Source organism: Ipomoea triloba, chromosome 3, assembly GCF_003576645.1.
Source record: "Ipomoea triloba cultivar NCNSP0323 chromosome 3, ASM357664v1".
Lineage (NCBI taxonomy): Eukaryota > Viridiplantae > Streptophyta > Magnoliopsida > Solanales > Convolvulaceae > Ipomoea > Ipomoea triloba.
The window spans coordinates 1,610,054-1,626,145 of record NC_044918.1 but is presented as its reverse complement, the minus strand read 5'-3'; the positions used below and the strand labels follow the sequence as shown (position 1 = coordinate 1,626,145).

General features: G+C 37.4%; 4 protein-coding genes across 4 annotated transcripts; 3 read left to right on the top strand and 1 right to left on the bottom strand.

The window, feature by feature from the left end:
- Positions 1–130: 130 nt before the first annotated feature.
- Positions 131–2,536, top strand: LOC116014524 (cold-regulated 413 plasma membrane protein 2). Its single transcript, XM_031254597.1, has 4 exons — positions 131–409; positions 1,662–1,769; positions 1,846–1,916; positions 2,003–2,536. Exons 1-4 carry the CDS (start codon positions 231–233, stop codon positions 2,257–2,259), a joined length of 615 nt encoding a protein of 204 aa, XP_031110457.1. The 5' UTR covers positions 131–230; the 3' UTR covers positions 2,260–2,536.
- A 2,346-nt stretch (positions 2,537–4,882) lies between these two features.
- LOC116012707 (oxygen-evolving enhancer protein 1, chloroplastic) lies at positions 4,883–6,667 on the top strand. The gene is made up of 2 exons (XM_031252349.1): positions 4,883–5,191; positions 5,784–6,667. The coding sequence occupies exons 1-2, from the start codon at positions 4,952–4,954 to the stop codon at positions 6,540–6,542; spliced, it is 999 nt and encodes a 332-aa protein (XP_031108209.1). The 5' UTR covers positions 4,883–4,951; the 3' UTR covers positions 6,543–6,667.
- A 264-nt stretch (positions 6,668–6,931) lies between these two features.
- Positions 6,932–9,402, bottom strand: LOC116012706 (pentatricopeptide repeat-containing protein At1g20230-like). Its single transcript, XM_031252348.1, has one exon. The coding sequence runs from the start codon at positions 9,279–9,281 to the stop codon at positions 7,233–7,235; it is 2,049 nt and encodes a 682-aa protein (XP_031108208.1). The 5' UTR covers positions 9,282–9,402; the 3' UTR covers positions 6,932–7,232.
- Positions 9,403–10,651: 1,249 nt separating this feature from the next.
- On the top strand, positions 10,652–13,400 carry LOC116012578 (CASP-like protein 5C3). Its single transcript, XM_031252150.1, has 3 exons — positions 10,652–11,125; positions 12,846–12,978; positions 13,058–13,400. Exons 1-3 carry the CDS (start codon positions 10,869–10,871, stop codon positions 13,250–13,252), a joined length of 585 nt encoding a protein of 194 aa, XP_031108010.1. The 5' UTR covers positions 10,652–10,868; the 3' UTR covers positions 13,253–13,400.
- The last annotated feature ends 2,692 nt before the right edge of the window (positions 13,401–16,092 follow it).

The window sequence follows — 16,092 nt, the reverse complement described above, 5'->3', positions numbered from 1 at the left end:
AACAAACTACGGCGAAATTGTAGACCAGTCAAGAAATTCCACGTGGTCTGGTAGCAAGCTGGCCCACAGAATGGCCAGTTGTCAACTCCATCGACATCTTCATCGTCATAATTACAGAAACCCAATTGCCAGACTATATCCAATCCACTGGTATACTACAAGGACTAGCGGTATTGATCTCTGCGGTTTTGTGGACAGAATAAGCAGCTCAGATCTGTGGGAGAAGAGAAATGGGGAGAATGGATTACTTGGCTATGAAGACCGATGAAGTTTCCGGCGAGGAACTCATCAATGCCGACCTCCGAGACCTCAAGAACGCCGCCAACAACCTCTTTAAACACGCCGCCAAGCTCGGCGGTCTCGGCTTCGGCACTTCTTTTCTCAAATGGGTCGCCTCTTTTGCCGCCATGTAACTTCCTCTTTCACTTTCTCACCTGCCCATATTCGATTCTTATTCGGAAAAGTTTCAATTTTTAATCTTTTTTAATCACCAAACGATCCCAAGAATCTACCCATTTTTCCAGCGGTTGATTGATGTGAAATGAAATTTCAGCTTTTGATCTTTGATCTGCCTTTTATTATAAAATAGAGGGGAAAAAACATTTCTTTTTTGCTTTCTGTTAGTCCTTTGTTTGAGAGATTTGTTAAAATAATGTGTATTGACTTCTCAATTGGATTTGGTCATTGTTTATAATTGTACAAGAAACAGACAATAATGCCTTTTCTGGCTTTCCCTTTTTGTGTTGGATCAAATCCCTTTGTCTACATTACCATTGGTGATTTAGCTTAATCAGAAATAGACTTTTCATTAGTGTCTCTTGTAGAAGAAATAGTGGCATTCCGAGGGAAAGAATAGCCCTGCTGAATGGAATTCTGGAGACTGCAGTGCTATCCTTTATAGGAAAGTCCTGAGGAATGAATACGAATGACTAGTAAAAACCGCAGTCACTATTGGATCCAATAGTGTGCATTTAGGAAAACCTGGCTAGGTGGTCCTTAGCTGAATGATTTAAACCAAGAAGGTCAATAGCCTGTTCCTGTTGGGAGTCGAACTTGTAACATTGGTGTGTGGTTACCAAGTTAACTGCCTAACCAACTTGGCTGGGATTGCCCATCCTCTCCTGGGTTTTAATGGTGTGAATATAAACAACACTGTGTTCTAGATTGGGGATTCCACTTGAGCTTTATATGAGTGAATTCTTAGTCTACTTTTGGAGATCTGAATCAGGCAATGATGTGCACAAAAAAGGGTAAATAGATGTTTGAGGAAAAATTGTATTAGTAGTTTCTTTTGTGTAATCATCAAGTAGCCAACTTGGTTGGCATTGCTTCCTTGATATCTTCGTGCTCTTCGAAATCTTATATAATCATCAAGCCATAGAAAGCTTGTATTTGTAGTTAAACTTTAGGGGTTTTTCTGCAGGCACACACATTATAATTAAGCCTTTACTCTCTCTCTCTCTTAGCTTTCTGAAATCTTTTAGAAGTTGCACTTTTACACACATTGTTAGGCAACATCAAGAGTTTTAGGTAGAACAACATGAATAAATTCATAAACTAGGACGGGGTAAAAATGATTCTGTGAAATCAATTATTGTTTCTAACTTTCAAAGTTTCCTAGTGAGATTCTATGCTGACAGCTGTTCACATATTGACTGCAGTTATTTGCTCATACTGGACCGGACAAACTGGAAAACGAACATGCTGACCGCGCTTCTAATCCCTTACATCTTCTTAAGTTTTCCCGATGTGTTATTTGACTTTTTAAGGTGAACATCTCAATTTGTCCCCTGCTTAATTGTTACAATAACAAGATTATCAACCAGTTTATATTCTACGATACAGGGGCGAAGTTGGGAAATGGATTGCTCTCGTAGCAGTCGTGCTAAGACTGTTCTTCCCCCGACATTTCCCAGGTAAGTGAATCTGCAATGGCGAAGTGTATAAACTGTATTTGCACCGTTGTTGTGGTAATTAATCGACTGTTTCTTGCATAATGCAGACTGGTTGGAAATGCCTGGCTCGCTAATCCTACTTCTCGTGGTTTCTCCCAACTTCTTCGCTTACACGATAAGAGAGAGCTGGATTGGAACAGCAATATGTCTCGTGATCGGCTGTTATCTGCTCCAAGAACACATCCGGGCGTCTGGGGGATTCCGCAATTCCTTCACTCAAAGCCACGGTATATCGAACACAGTAGGCATCATCCTCTTGTTGGTGTATCCAATCTGGTCTCTGGTTCTTCATTTTGTTCACTGAATTAGTGGATTTGGACAATGGTTTGCCATTAGCTCTTTCTAGATTCCAGAATTGTTTCTGGGTTGTGATGAAAGCAAAACTTGGATTGTGTACATTCATCATGGACTTTGTCTGATGATTTGTTAAGTTGGTGAGTTTGTCATTTAGTACTAGGTTGTCATATTGAATCTACTGGAATCTGGAATGGTTTGCTTGGTTAGTATATTATTCATTGTGCCATCTTCATGTAGAATCTTTATCAAGAAAGGGATTTAGATTCCAAAGGAACTCAACACACCATTCACTTGTTCCAACATACCTAACACTCACTCTTCAAAGCGTACCCAAATATTTATTTATTCTGTATTTATTTATTTAGAGTTTTATTTGAGTACAAAGATTTGCCGAAGGATCCATTCCAAATGAGATGAAGGGTGAGAAATTACCATTATGACCATATTTCTAATAGTCAACTAACAGAATAAATTGTGTAAAACCATCAAAATCAAAAATTAAATTGAACACAAAAAGTCATTTAGGATCAAATTGAGTAAAACCACTATAATCCAACACTACATTAAAAACTTTTATCATGATCAACTCACAGCCGAACTCATCCGACTTCCAAAATACACTCAATTTTCTAATTCAAAAATTTACTAATCAATCAAGCCCTGTGGTGCTGAAAATGAAGAAGATTACCACGGCCCAGAAGTGAAAATTGGGCTTCTCTGTGAAGCCCAACCAACGAAAACCCAAGGTGTATTTGCAGAATTGCAGGCATGGTAAAACCCTAAAACGGAGAAAGCGATTACTGAGGGCTATAAGTAGTGGGAGCCGTTTAGTTTCTCCTTCTGCAACTCCCCTCATTGCTTAACACTATTAGCTGCAGGTACTCAATGACCGATCAATTTTCTATTATTCTATTATTATTAGCAATCATTATTTCCTCTTTATCATTTCTTCACTTAAATATTTTTCTTGATTCTTTTCTTGGATTTCAATGACCCAATCAAATGATTGGGTGGTGAGTCTGGGAAGAACAACCACCCCTCCGCCGCCCCAACAGACCCCATTTTCTTTACTGATTTATACCCTTTTTTATTCACTTTTTTCCCCCAATTTCTTGAATGTTTAATAATATTTATAGCATCAGAATAATGGTGGCAATGATGAGAAATATTGTTTACATTGATTGAGAAGCCTCTCATGTTTGAGGGGTAACTCTGATTGTTTTCAAGCACTTTTGAGCCACTTATAATGTTAATCGTACGTTTTTGTCTTCTGGTCACTAGTGAGTAGTGAGAATCCAACACTCTCTGTCAGATGGATCCTTCCAATGAAGTTGAGATGATTATGCATATTTCTAATGCTATTAAACATTAAAGTTATGATCTTTTTTGATAATTTTTTGTTTTCTGATTTTTTAGATTGTTATTCGGAGATTCCCAGACTAAAAGATTGTACTTTTATTTTTGAAAATTAATAATTTTGGATTTAGTTTTAATTCTCAAAGAAAATGGCTATCATTTTAAAAAGACTATAACAATGGAGTACTAACTGATACGGAGTATTTTAAACTTGAAGAAGAAAATAAATTATTATTGATCATATTGATTAAATTTTAACCTAAATAATTCTTATTGATGGACTTGTGATAATGCTAAAGGGTCGGTGGGTAATTGGTTTTACCTAGTTTGTGTCGTTACAATCATTTGGTTCACAGATCAAACAATGAACATTTGGTACATAAATAATGTATTTTTGTTATATACATTGTATTTAAAAAGATATTATATAAATATTGAAAGTACATTATTTTATATAATGTACATTCAGTACACGAATTATGTATTTATAATATATTACAAATATGTTTTTTTTTTTTTTTTTGGCTATGATCTACTTTTTGTTAGAAAATGTTAAACCTCAATTGGCAAAGGAGTTTTTATTAAATTAGCAATAAATTGAATCCTAATTGATAAAAGTTCACAAGGAGATAAGCTAGTCTATAGTTAACTTTTTCAAATTGAACCAAAATTGAGCTCTAGTGAACATACTCTAATTAGCAAAGAGTTAAATGACACGGATATAAACTAATCAAAGTAATTGACCTTCTCAAATTGAGTCAAATCAAAGGAATGTGGTTAAAAACTTGAGTAGAGATTAATTGAGTCAAGTCAAAAGAATTATGTGGTTACAAACTCGAGTAGAGATTAAGTATTACAAAAAAAGAAATAACAACATTTTGTTTGATCTTTAAAAACTTAAGCTTTTGCGCCCCTAATACACCATATCAGTTCTATTGATCAAATTCAAATTTCCTACACAATTCTTTATAATTGATAAATATTCATCAATGTCATATACATTACTACCCACCAGAATAAGAAAATGATATATATACAATGTTCAAAAATCATGTCTTTCTGTTGTTTTCCTTGTGGTTGTCCATGAATTCCCTGGTCAGATTTCAGTAGGGAGTATCTTTATCCTTAACATTAAGTTTGCCACGTGGCAACATGCCAAGCCAAGAGGGCATCAGCCAGACCAACCAACGAAAGAACACCTTATCCCCATATCTTATCCTACTCACATCAAAGCCACCAATTTCCCCGCACAACCCACTCCCACTTCCTACTTTCTAATAAGAAGAAAGAAACACACACATACTTGGGAAAACACTGATCTGATCAAAACCACAAAAAAAACAATGGCAGCCTCACTACAAGCAGCTGCAACTCTTATGCAACCAGCCAAGGTTGGTGTTCAAGGAAGAAGCACTAACCAGTTGAGGTCTGCTCTGAGTGTCAGCAAAGCCTTTGGCGTCGAACCGGGCACTTCCAGGCTCACTTGCTCCCTGCAGGCTGATCTCAAGGACTTGGCTCAGAGGTGCTCTGATGCTGCCAAAGTTGCTGGCTTTGCTCTTGCCACTTCTGCCCTTGTTGTCTCAGTATGTTCTAACTTTCACCTTTGCTATAACTTCTTCATAACCTGTATAGAATAAGTATTGGAATGTTATTTTCATGTAGAGTTACTGTAATATAGTATATAGCTATGCCAAGCACTTTGTGCTCAGATGGCATGTAGTGACCTCCCATATGGGAGGTCATGAGATCAAGCTGAAAGTGTTGTTGACTCTTTGTGCTTCAATAGGTTGAGAAAGTATAGATCAACAGATACTACAATGTAATAGAGTCAATAGCATTCAAAAAAAAATAGTATATAGCTATGGATCTATGCCAATGATTGTTTGATCAGTTTGAATAATGCACAGAGTAATTCTATATCTCATTGTCTGAATTAGAAAACAGGCAAACAGCATACCTTTCAAGAATAGTATGATTACTGGAAACTGTTGATGAAACCTCTAGACCTTAGTCTATTCTTGATTATGCTAATTACATCCAATTGTAATTCTGGGATTGATGAATGTTGTCCTTTCTATAAGGGTATGAATGTTATCATCAAAGTTATATATGCACTCTCTTATCTTGCTTTCCCCTTGTTTTAGTATGAATTTGGATGAGTTATTGGATATACAGGGAGCAAATGCTGAAGGAGTTCCAAAACGGCTAACATTCGATGAGATCCAGAGCAAGACTTACTTGGAAGTGAAGGGATCTGGAACTGCTAACCAGTGCCCGACGATTGAAGGGGGTGTTGACAGCTTTGCGTTCAAGCCAGGCAAATACAATGCGAAGAAGTTCTGTTTAGAGCCAACATCATTCACTGTGAAGGCTGAGGGTGTGAGCAAGAATGCCCCGCCAGAATTCCAAAACACCAAGCTGATGACCCGTTTGACATACACCCTGGATGAGATCGAGGGACCCTTTGAAGTCTCGCCTGATGGCACAGTTAAGTTTGAGGAAAAGGATGGGATCGACTATGCTGCTGTAACAGTTCAACTTCCTGGCGGTGAGCGTGTGCCCTTTCTCTTTACCATCAAGCAGCTTGTTGCCACTGGAAAGCCATCCAGCTTTAGTGGAGAGTTTCTAGTGCCATCATACAGGGGTTCATCTTTCCTTGACCCAAAGGGAAGAGGTGGATCTACTGGTTATGACAATGCAGTTGCATTGCCTGCTGGTGGGAGAGGAGACGAGGAGGAACTCGAGAAGGAGAATGTCAAAAATGCTTCATCTTCAACAGGAAAGATTACCTTGAGTGTTACCCAGAGCAAGCCAGAGACCGGAGAGGTGATTGGAGTGTTCGAGAGCGTTCAGCCATCTGATACTGATTTGGGGGCAAAGGCTCCCAAGGAAGTGAAAATCCAAGGGATCTGGTATGCCCAACTTGAGTCATAAATATTTTAAATATCGATGTATCAATTTCTTGTCTTGAGGTTTCTTGTATCAAATTTTCTGTGATCCATTAGAGAAGACTTGAAATATGATTCCCTTGCCTGTATACCAAGTATTGCAGTTACTCAGCCCTAGAATATAACAGAAAGATGCAAATATTCTAAATCATGAGGTGTTGCTGATAATGAACACTTTGATCTAGAAAACAAAATGAGGGAGTTGAAAGCAACCCTAAAGTGAAACTCAACTTTTTTTTATTAACATGGATTATGGGAGAGGGTAAAGTAGAATAGGCTTACAAAATCCATTTCAAAGGAAATAATTTAGCCCATAATTTGTTTAGATTTTGTATTGAATCAAAACAAAAACTAAAAAAGCTGTTAATCAAGCATGTGTGATGGCGAGAACCCACAAGAAACTTTTACTTCCAAATTGAAATAACACTTAATATAACATTGATAAAATTATTCTTTTGCATTATGGTTTTTCAATAGCTTCCCATATAAATCAGGTTACTATCCAGACAGTCTTAAAAGGTGCTCTAAATAATGCATGTGAACCAAGTGGTGATGAAGAATGAGAAAGGGAGTAATAACTGTAATTTAAAGGAAATTTTCTTTATGATTTTCACCTGAACAAAATGAAAGAGAATATACCTCAAAAGGTTGCATTACACTGGGTAGCTGTATCGCTTCACCAGAAATCCTTGCAGGAACACAAGCCATCCTTAAAGTGATGAAACCTTAAGGAATCTCGCACAATGATTCGCACCCCAACAGTTTTTGCTATAAATTTGATAACATTATGGCAGTCCCCACATATTCTCAAGTTCTTAAAGACAGTAAGAGTTGATGCACCATTCAAATTGAGAATCCCAAAAGCAACAGCAAGCTTCTCACTGTGATTGCATAGACTGTATTCCTTCTCCTCTGTATCAAGATCTTGAAGTACAAAATCAGTATTTGGTAACTGCCCTGCCACTCTCATCTCCTCACAAATTTCGTCCAAAAAATTGTAAATTTCATCACTCTGGGCATTGCTTTTATCACCAGCAACGAACGAGTAAGTCTTATTTTTCACTTGAAGCCAACTACACCCTGGCAATTTTGTAATTCCTCTAGCTCTCATCAGTTCCCTGGTTTTTGATGCTTCTTCCCGTAGCTTGGAAGCTTCAAAGATGTTTGATAACATAACATAGTTTCCAGGGTTTTGCGGTTCAACGTCAAAGAGTTGATTTGCAGCAATTCGCCCCAAATCAACATTATTATACACCTTGCATGCAGCAAGTAATGCTCCCCAGGCACTTGCACTTGGTTCTATAGGCATCTCTTGGATGAAGCGATATGCCTCTTCCAGACGACCTGCACGGCTTAGAACATCAACCACACATGAATAGTGTTCTGCTTCAGGTTGAACTCCATGATCCTTGGTCATTAGATGAAAGATCATCAAACCTTCATCAACTAACTGTGAGTGGCTACAACCAGATAGTACAGCTGTAAAAGTCATGGCGTTTGGCTGTAGCCCAGAGCTTAGCATTTCATTGAAAAGAAACAAGGTTTCCTCTCCATTTCCATGCATTGAGTTTGCAAAAATCATTGTGTTCCAAGCAATAGTGTCCTTTCTTGGTATCAAGTTGAAAACTCTGCTTGACAGTTCCAAAACGCCACATTTTGCATACAAGAATAGCAGAGCAGTGGCAACAGTGATGTCCATTGAAAACCCATGTCGAAACACAAAACCATGAATCTCCTTTCCTGCTCTCAGGCTTTCTAGATGTGTACAAGCAGGCAAGATGCTGTTAATGGTGATTAAATTCGGTTTGGTCCCAGAGTGCTGCATTTCAGCAAGTAATGCAAGCGCTTGTTCTGTTCGACCACTTTGTGCACACCCGCCAATAACAGCATTCCAGGAATCATGATTCAGCTTCACAAGTTCATTTCTCATATGATCAAACATACTAAGAGCCTTCTCACATTCCCCATGTGAGAAGTAAGCTGACAGGACTACATTCCATAGCACAACATCACGCCTGGGGCTGGGCATGTTGAGGAATACCAATTCTGCTTTCTTGATGCTTGAACAACTAGCATACATGTCAACAAGTGCACTGCTTACAAACACATTATCTTCCATTCCATTCCTGATAACATGTCCATGAATCTCTCTGCCCAAACGCAAATACTTCAAATCTGAACAGGCTGGAAGAACAGATGACAATGTCACTGAGTTTGGCCTTACCCCACCCAACACCATCCCATAAAAAACCTGGATAGCCTCTCTGGGAAGCCTACATTTCACATAGCAAGAACACATACAAGTCCAAGAAATGACATCCTTCACCCTTAAATCATCAAAAACCTTTCTTGCCCCTTCAGAGTATTTGCACTTCCCAAACATATCAATCAACGCATTCCCAACCACCAGCTCAGACTGAAACCCCAAACTAACAACATCTTCATAAATCTCTTTTGCCTTTCTTAGGTCCCTTGCCGAAGCACAAGCCTTGGCAACAGACAATAACGCCAACTGATCAGGATCAACATTCCGGCTTCGAAGTTCATCGTAGACTCCTATTGCTTCTCTCGGACGACCCCATTTAGTGTAAGCAGAAATCAGTACCGTCCACGACCGCAAATCTGGGTCAGGAATATTATCAAGCAGTTGCCGGGCACGCCACAAATCCCCATAATTTATACACGCGTTAAAGAACTTGAGGTTTGTAGATAGCTTCGCGTGCATGGAGAAGCTTCACAACGATGTTAAATAATTCTTGACTCGCGTTTAGTTGCTCAGCGTTCGAAGACTTCTCAGAAGAACGAATAAGATCATTTGTTTTATAGCTTTTCTCCAAGTATAACAAGCTTTCTCAAATCTATTGTAGACCCCACTATATCTCAATTCTCAATGTTGGAGCATGATTTTTGAGTTCAATTCTTATGGAAACATTTTTAGTTGATTTCATAATACATGATGTTTTTTAATGTAATTTATTTCTTCTGTATAATTTATGGATCATTATGCATGAGTAAAATTTAACAAAATATCTTTAAAACATGTAACAAATTTTTTCGCTTGTCGTCAGGGAAAAAAAAAAAAAGATGTAACTTAAATTACATATTTAACAAGAAAAAAAACATTAAGTCAGATGTAACAAACTTGAGAGTTTAAATCTTTGTCTTCTAGTTCGAGCTGATCAACTATGAGTAACTTAGGTTGATTTACTTCTTTTTCTTCATTATGATCCTAGTTGATAACAAATTACAATAAATAAATCAGTTTAAATTACTCATTTAGAGTAAACTTATAAATTATGATTACTAAGTTTACAGTTGACAAATTAGGATTATTCTATAGTTTGCTTATTAAGAATAAATTTCACTTTTGGTCCTATGACTATTGGACTGTTGTTAATTTCAGTCCACGAGTTCTAAAACTGCCAATTTAGTACTGTAACTATTCAATTTTTCTTAATTTCAGTCATTTCGACCACATTGTCAGTGAAAAGTAGCTAGAAAAATTTAATGGGTGAAATAATGAGGGTAATTTAGTCTTTTCTCCTCTTATTCTCTTTCTTCCTCGTTGAAACATGCTTCGATCACTGGTCTGACTGATGTGATCAACAATCTATCGCCGAAATTTTTTCATTTTCCATAAATTAATCCTGCAGTTCGAGAAAACTGCTCGAATTTCACAATTAAAAATCAAGCAACACCAGAGAATCAAAATGCAAATCTTAAAATTCAGAACCAATGAAAGCCAATAGTTACGATCACCGAAGCAGAATGGAAGGATTTATCGGCAAGAGGAGAAACGGGCTCAACCTGACGGACTGAGAATGCAACGGTGGAGGCGGCGGTGGTTTGAGACGCTAAGAAAAAAGAGAAAATGAGAGAAAAAAGACTAAATTGCCCTCATTATTTTACCTATTTGAAATTGAGAAATATTGAATAATTACAATACTAAATTAATACTAAATTGACAGTTTTAAAATTCATTGATTGAAATTAAGAGCACCTTAATAATAGGCTAATAGCTCAATAGTTATAGTACCAAAATGAGATTTGCTTATTAATCAGCAGCTATTGGTGTTTTTACGAATTACGAAGAATGACAGAGGAAGAAGTGTTGACGCCATTTCATTTCTCTCTTACCGGTTCTTTCTTTCCGACAATTTAATGTCCGTCCGTCCGTCCTAGTTAAAAACAGCTCGAAATTCTTTTAATGTTACCAGCGTTCTACCATATGGAGTTCTGGGTATGTAGCATTAGATTACAATCCGTTACAGCAGTCTCAATAAATTCCCAATTTTTCCATAATTCCTGAGGGATGGGCTACGTGGCACGCCCCTTCCACCCGACTATTGAATTGCAACGCCCAACGCTTGGAATCCAGATCATCTTCACCGCCAAGACGGGGCTGTATGTGTTGTGGCATGCAGCAGCAGCAGCCATGGATCATGAGGTGCCGGGAGCTTTTGGAACTAGTGCTAGTTTGGCTTTGAGATTGGGGCAGACTATCTTCTCTATTGCGTCTCTGATTTTCATGTGCTTGGATGTTGAGTTCTACAGTTATACTGCCTTCTGGTATTTTATTTTTTTTTCTGATTTCTCAGCTAATTCTTGGTTGGGTTTCCTTGTTTTTCCCTGTTCTTGATGATGAGATGGCCGGGTGTTTAATTTGCTTGTTTGATCAGCTTCTTTTGTTCCATCATGTTTTTGGGTTTTCAGGTTTCTGCCTTGCAAACATACATATGTAGATTTTAGGATCACAATGATTAACTTTTGATGATTATACTAAATGTTTTATAGACTAATAGAGTTGAAAGTTTTGTGCTTTTCCTGTGTTGTGGGGAAACATGTGTGCCAGAGAGCTTAGTCTCTGGGTGACTAGGGAAATCGCAGTCATCGAGGGTGTGCACGGAGTATATCCTGTATCCTAGGCATAAAGGACCACAACGAGGTAAACCAGCCTAAATTACTCATACCTGATCGGCTCAAACCAAAAAAAGGCGAATAAACCGCTCTGACTTGTAACCTTATGGTTAAGCCTGACCAACTTGGCTAGTAAAGAGCTTAGTCTTTATCATTTGTGAGAGGATGGAATCAAGAAAATAGATTGGGAGAAGTGGTCAGTTAGGCATGGGTGTATTAATATATTATATTGTTGTACCAAGCAAAACAATGAGTCTTTGTAAAGGGAGCTGTGTTTTCTGTTTACAAATGGCATCAATGCTGGTGTTTAGTGGACAGTGGAAACGAGAAAGTAACAACCTTAAAGGCTTAAAGCTGTTGACAGAGGTTATAGATAGGAAGATCATATCTCATGGTTGGAAAAAGTTATTAAAAGAAAAAGGAAAGACTGAAATCTCGAATTTCCAACAAGACTTTTGCAAGTTGTGCCATCTGCGTTTTCTTGTTATGTTTGGACTGAATATGAGAGGGGAGGGTTTGCAAATGTGAACTTACTGATCGAACATATAATTGGAAGCGTTGTTTACATTCAGGAAAGCATAACTGAGAACGTAGAAATTTATATATCAATGGATGCATAAGTCGCCATGACTTAGGACAGTTAACGGGTTTTATGTTTAGTCTTTTCTTGATGCATAATTGCGTTCTTTACTTCTTATATGGCTGAATTTGGTCCATACTCTTTGGTATAAGAACTTTATATAGTGTGATATTGTAAAAGATGTGGCGAGGTGCATACTGCCCTGTCTGTTTCTCATTGTGCAACTGATATGCGTGACCTTATTTCCTTTTCATAAGACTGTTTCCGGGGCTTGAACAATGCCCTAACAATAACACGAAGCCCAGCCCGAACTTTTAGAGTTACCACTTGATTGACAGTCTAGTTTTCAATTCCTTGGTAAGTGAAAAAAGAGCCATGATTTAGATAGTCGGCAACATCAAATAATGTAGAAGAAAACGTCTTCCTAATAGCCCTTGTAGATGTTTCAATGTGTATTTGCTGGATGTAACTGTTATCATTTTTTGTAATTATTCCGAACTTCCCAAATTCATTAACTGCCAAATTGCCAAAAACACAGTTGTCTCAATTATTTGATGTAGTAAGTGCATGTCTGAGATGTGGTAAGATTATGTCAAATTTTGCGTGCCACACAGGTGGTGGGCATGGCATAGCTGGGAAGTGGGAACCATAGTATCAAAGGGACAAGGATGTTCCCTGGAAATTGTAAAATAGAATTATTTCGAAATGTCAAATTTTACTATGTATTGAGAAATCACTCTATCTAGACATGCTAATAGAATATCGGCATGCATTTTCGTTGTATGATTGCAGCTTTTTGGTGACAATCATGGGTTTACTGGTACCATGGAGCCTCTCGTTAGCAATTGCAGACATGATCTGCATATTCTTCAGGCGTCCAGCTCTACAACCGGGACTGATATCCATCCTCGTATTGGGAGACTGGGTAAGCAAGCACCTCGATCATTCACCTTATTTGTAAACGAACACTGAAAACATAAGAATGTATTGCATTTGTATAACAGGTGCTCTCGTTTATGTCTCTCGCTGCATCCTGCTCGGCTGCAAGCGTGGCAGACTTCCTGCTCGCTTCCAGCGCCTCCTCCTGCAGCGCGTTCTTGTGCAACCGATACCAACTGTCTGCTGCCATGGCCATCTTGTGTTGGTTTCTCGAATTCAGCTCCTCGCTCTTCAACCTGTGGCTTCTTCCATCTCTGTAAGTACTTTGACAGGCAGAATTTCGAAAACATCTTGCTCGGGGCATCTCATCTGGAAACCAAATGTAATTGCTTATAGAATTGTTCAGAACATGATGTCACTGCAGCAGAGTTTTAAATCAGATCAATTTAACCTTTTTTTGTTCATACATTGGAACGAAAAAAACCCGAGAAAACTACATGAATCTAGACGAACAACATCGGGCCTAAGCCTTCTGAGGAACCTTCCTTGGGGGAATCAATGATGAAGAAATAAAAGTGCAAATGAAGTGATTAATGATCAAGTTGGTGGACAACCTTATTCTATTATGGAACAACCGGATAAAGGAATTATAAGACATAGCAGATGGCATTAGTCCCACCACCTTAATGGATAACCTATGAAGCAATGAACATATTACTATTATAGAATGATGACCATGTTCATTCCCAACAACTCTTCGGGTTTATTATCTCTAGCTACAAAAATGAAGGCAATATATTGCATTCTTCTCCGACCATGTAACGACATTATTCATCCATCATTAACTTTTTTGAGTGACAAGGGAAACTGACAGCTACTATCCGATGATGTGCAGTTGTGCACTAAATAAATTAACTCTAGCCGGTAAAGGATTACAATAAGACAAATTCGTCTAAGTTGTCCATAACTGATCAACTTAAACCTTTTATATATGTTTAGCTAGAGGAAAATAGGAAATGAAATATTTGGGTGCCGGATTGGGGCATAATGCCATCTAATTGTTGTGGTTTAATTATTTGGCGGGTGCTTAATTTAAACTAGGGTTTGACTTGATGAGGATCAGACATGCCTAACTCATATATACCATTCAAGATCGAATCATCTTGCAAGTTGCAACCCAATTGGCTGCACGTGCATGCATCGCTAGCTCTACTATCACTTGAAAGTTCTATAAATAAATTAACTGGAAATTATGCATTCTTTTAAATAATAAATTTAAATTTGTATTTTTTGAATAATGTCAATCTTAATTCCATCTCAACTAAAAAGTTAAACTGATAATTGAATTGTATATTTATGTTTTTATATATGATGCTCAATCAGCACACATCTTCAAGTGTGCTGGCCGGTTACTTGTTTGATAGACTTGAAGCAACATACTGACCATAATTCATTTTTATTAGATGGAATTCTGACCAAATTGAATAATGTGTTTCGTAAAGTTGAATTACATATTTATTTCTTCATTAGATCTTTGTCTCTCCATAGAAGATTTTGGATCAATTATCAAATCAAATAATTAAGACTTCCATTTTTAGGTATGTGCTTAGGTAATGAAGGGGGCAATATATATCTGAAATTGAATTATAAAAATGAAAGAAATGAATTGTTTAAGAACATAGAAATGCAGAAAGGGTGTTTTGTGGGGGGATTCAATGGAATCCCAACAAACACAGATCGGTGTACGTAAGTTGATGTCGGGTTGTTGGGTGTATCCCACCCTCTTCCCTGTACTTCCATCGCAACTGCACCGTCGTTCATCCTTCCTGGCCACCATGCCACGTCATCTTTAACCTCTCTCCCCCGTTGTTACTCGTATCTTTGAAAATATTTATTGTTATCACACGGGTGTTCATCTTTAATCAAGTACAATACGAGTTATTGTAATCAATTATATGTTTTATATTTTCTCAATTCTTTTCAATCTAAAGAATCATGCATTCATTAGCAGGGTTCGATCCTATGACCACCAATCTGGAATAGTAATAGAGGTGTTATCAACACTACATAGTAATTGGCATATACTATTAATACAATTACAATATAAGTGTGCTAGTTTAAAAAGCTCTAAGTAGAAATATTAATAAGAGTTAGACTCTATAGGAACGGTTGATTTTACAATTAAGACATTCAATAGCTGGTCAGCAAAATCAATCATAAACAAATTCACAATCAAAATCTTAGAAAGTGTTTTGAATAATTAGGAAATGTTATTGCCTTTTTATGAGTGGAGAGTACTAGAGTAGCGCACCGTACCCTTTATAAACTCTTTTTTTTCATTGTATTTATATAGCTCTACAATCTTAATTATGGAGTTCAAACTAAAATATGAAAGTAATCCCCCAAATATCGAGTCATTAATTACAAATTGATTCTATGAAATATAAGGTTAAGTAATCGTCAATTCCCTGAATGACGTAGTTTCCTTAAATTAACCCAAATCTTTAGACATACTACATACTTCCCTGGAGTGAAGAGATGCATTCTCAGAAGTCTCGAGTCACAAGGTCCTAAGTCGACCATTTGGGTTGAGTTCATAGGTCAACCATATGGATTAGTGTGGGTATTGGATCTTTTGTACCTAACCCATTAGGCACATTTCGAGGTGAATCTAAATTAGTTTCATAATGATAAAAAGATATCCTAACTTATCAGGCACATCTCCAAGTGAATCTAAATTAGTTTCATAATGATGAAAAGACGGAATACAATAGCGAATAAAATTACATTTGGTGTGTACAGTATATATCACTGATGAGTAGATGATGGAATCTTCACACTTATCAAAGATAGAATCTTCTGGTGCATACATCACAATCTGGCACAGGGTCTTGGTGTCTTTATTATAGTCACCCTGCCCTGCAAATTAAATGCCATCCCCTATTCTCTAGGCCCGCAACATTTTTCCCATTCCAACTTATTTTATATTTTTAATTCCATAACAATAATAACATTTATAAATGGTAATGGTGAAAATGGTCTTAAAACTAATAGCAAATTAAGGATAATAATGATGAATATGTGGTCAATTCGTTGCATGAGTAATGCTCACTTAGCAGAGAATATGGCGGTCAAGGAAGTCCTTTTGTAGGCGAATGAG

What these genes read in the sequence shown, in the direction of transcription:
- LOC116014524 (XM_031254597.1), top strand. Translation starts at nt 231, where the DNA reads ATGGGGAGAATGGATTACTTGGCTATGAAGACCGATGAAGTTTCCGGC. An exon ending in GTCGCCTCTTTTGCCGCCAT is followed by an intron (nt 410 to 1,661) that starts GTAACTTCCTCT and finishes TATTGACTGCAG; the next exon opens with TTATTTGCTCATACTGGACC. An exon ending in CTTCCCCCGACATTTCCCAG is followed by an intron (nt 1,917 to 2,002) that starts GTAAGTGAATCT and finishes TGCATAATGCAG; the next exon opens with ACTGGTTGGAAATGCCTGGC.
- LOC116012706 (XM_031252348.1), bottom strand. Translation starts at nt 9,281, where the DNA reads ATGCACGCGAAGCTATCTACAAACCTCAAGTTCTTTAACGCGTGTATA.
- LOC116012707 (XM_031252349.1), top strand. Translation starts at nt 4,952, where the DNA reads ATGGCAGCCTCACTACAAGCAGCTGCAACTCTTATGCAACCAGCCAAG. An exon ending in CTTCTGCCCTTGTTGTCTCA is followed by an intron (nt 5,192 to 5,783) that starts GTATGTTCTAAC and finishes TTGGATATACAG; the next exon opens with GGAGCAAATGCTGAAGGAGT.
- LOC116012578 (XM_031252150.1), top strand. Translation starts at nt 10,869, where the DNA reads ATGGGCTACGTGGCACGCCCCTTCCACCCGACTATTGAATTGCAACGC. An exon ending in TACAGTTATACTGCCTTCTG is followed by an intron (nt 11,126 to 12,845) that starts GTATTTTATTTT and finishes GTATGATTGCAG; the next exon opens with CTTTTTGGTGACAATCATGG. An exon ending in TCCTCGTATTGGGAGACTGG is followed by an intron (nt 12,979 to 13,057) that starts GTAAGCAAGCAC and finishes TTTGTATAACAG; the next exon opens with GTGCTCTCGTTTATGTCTCT.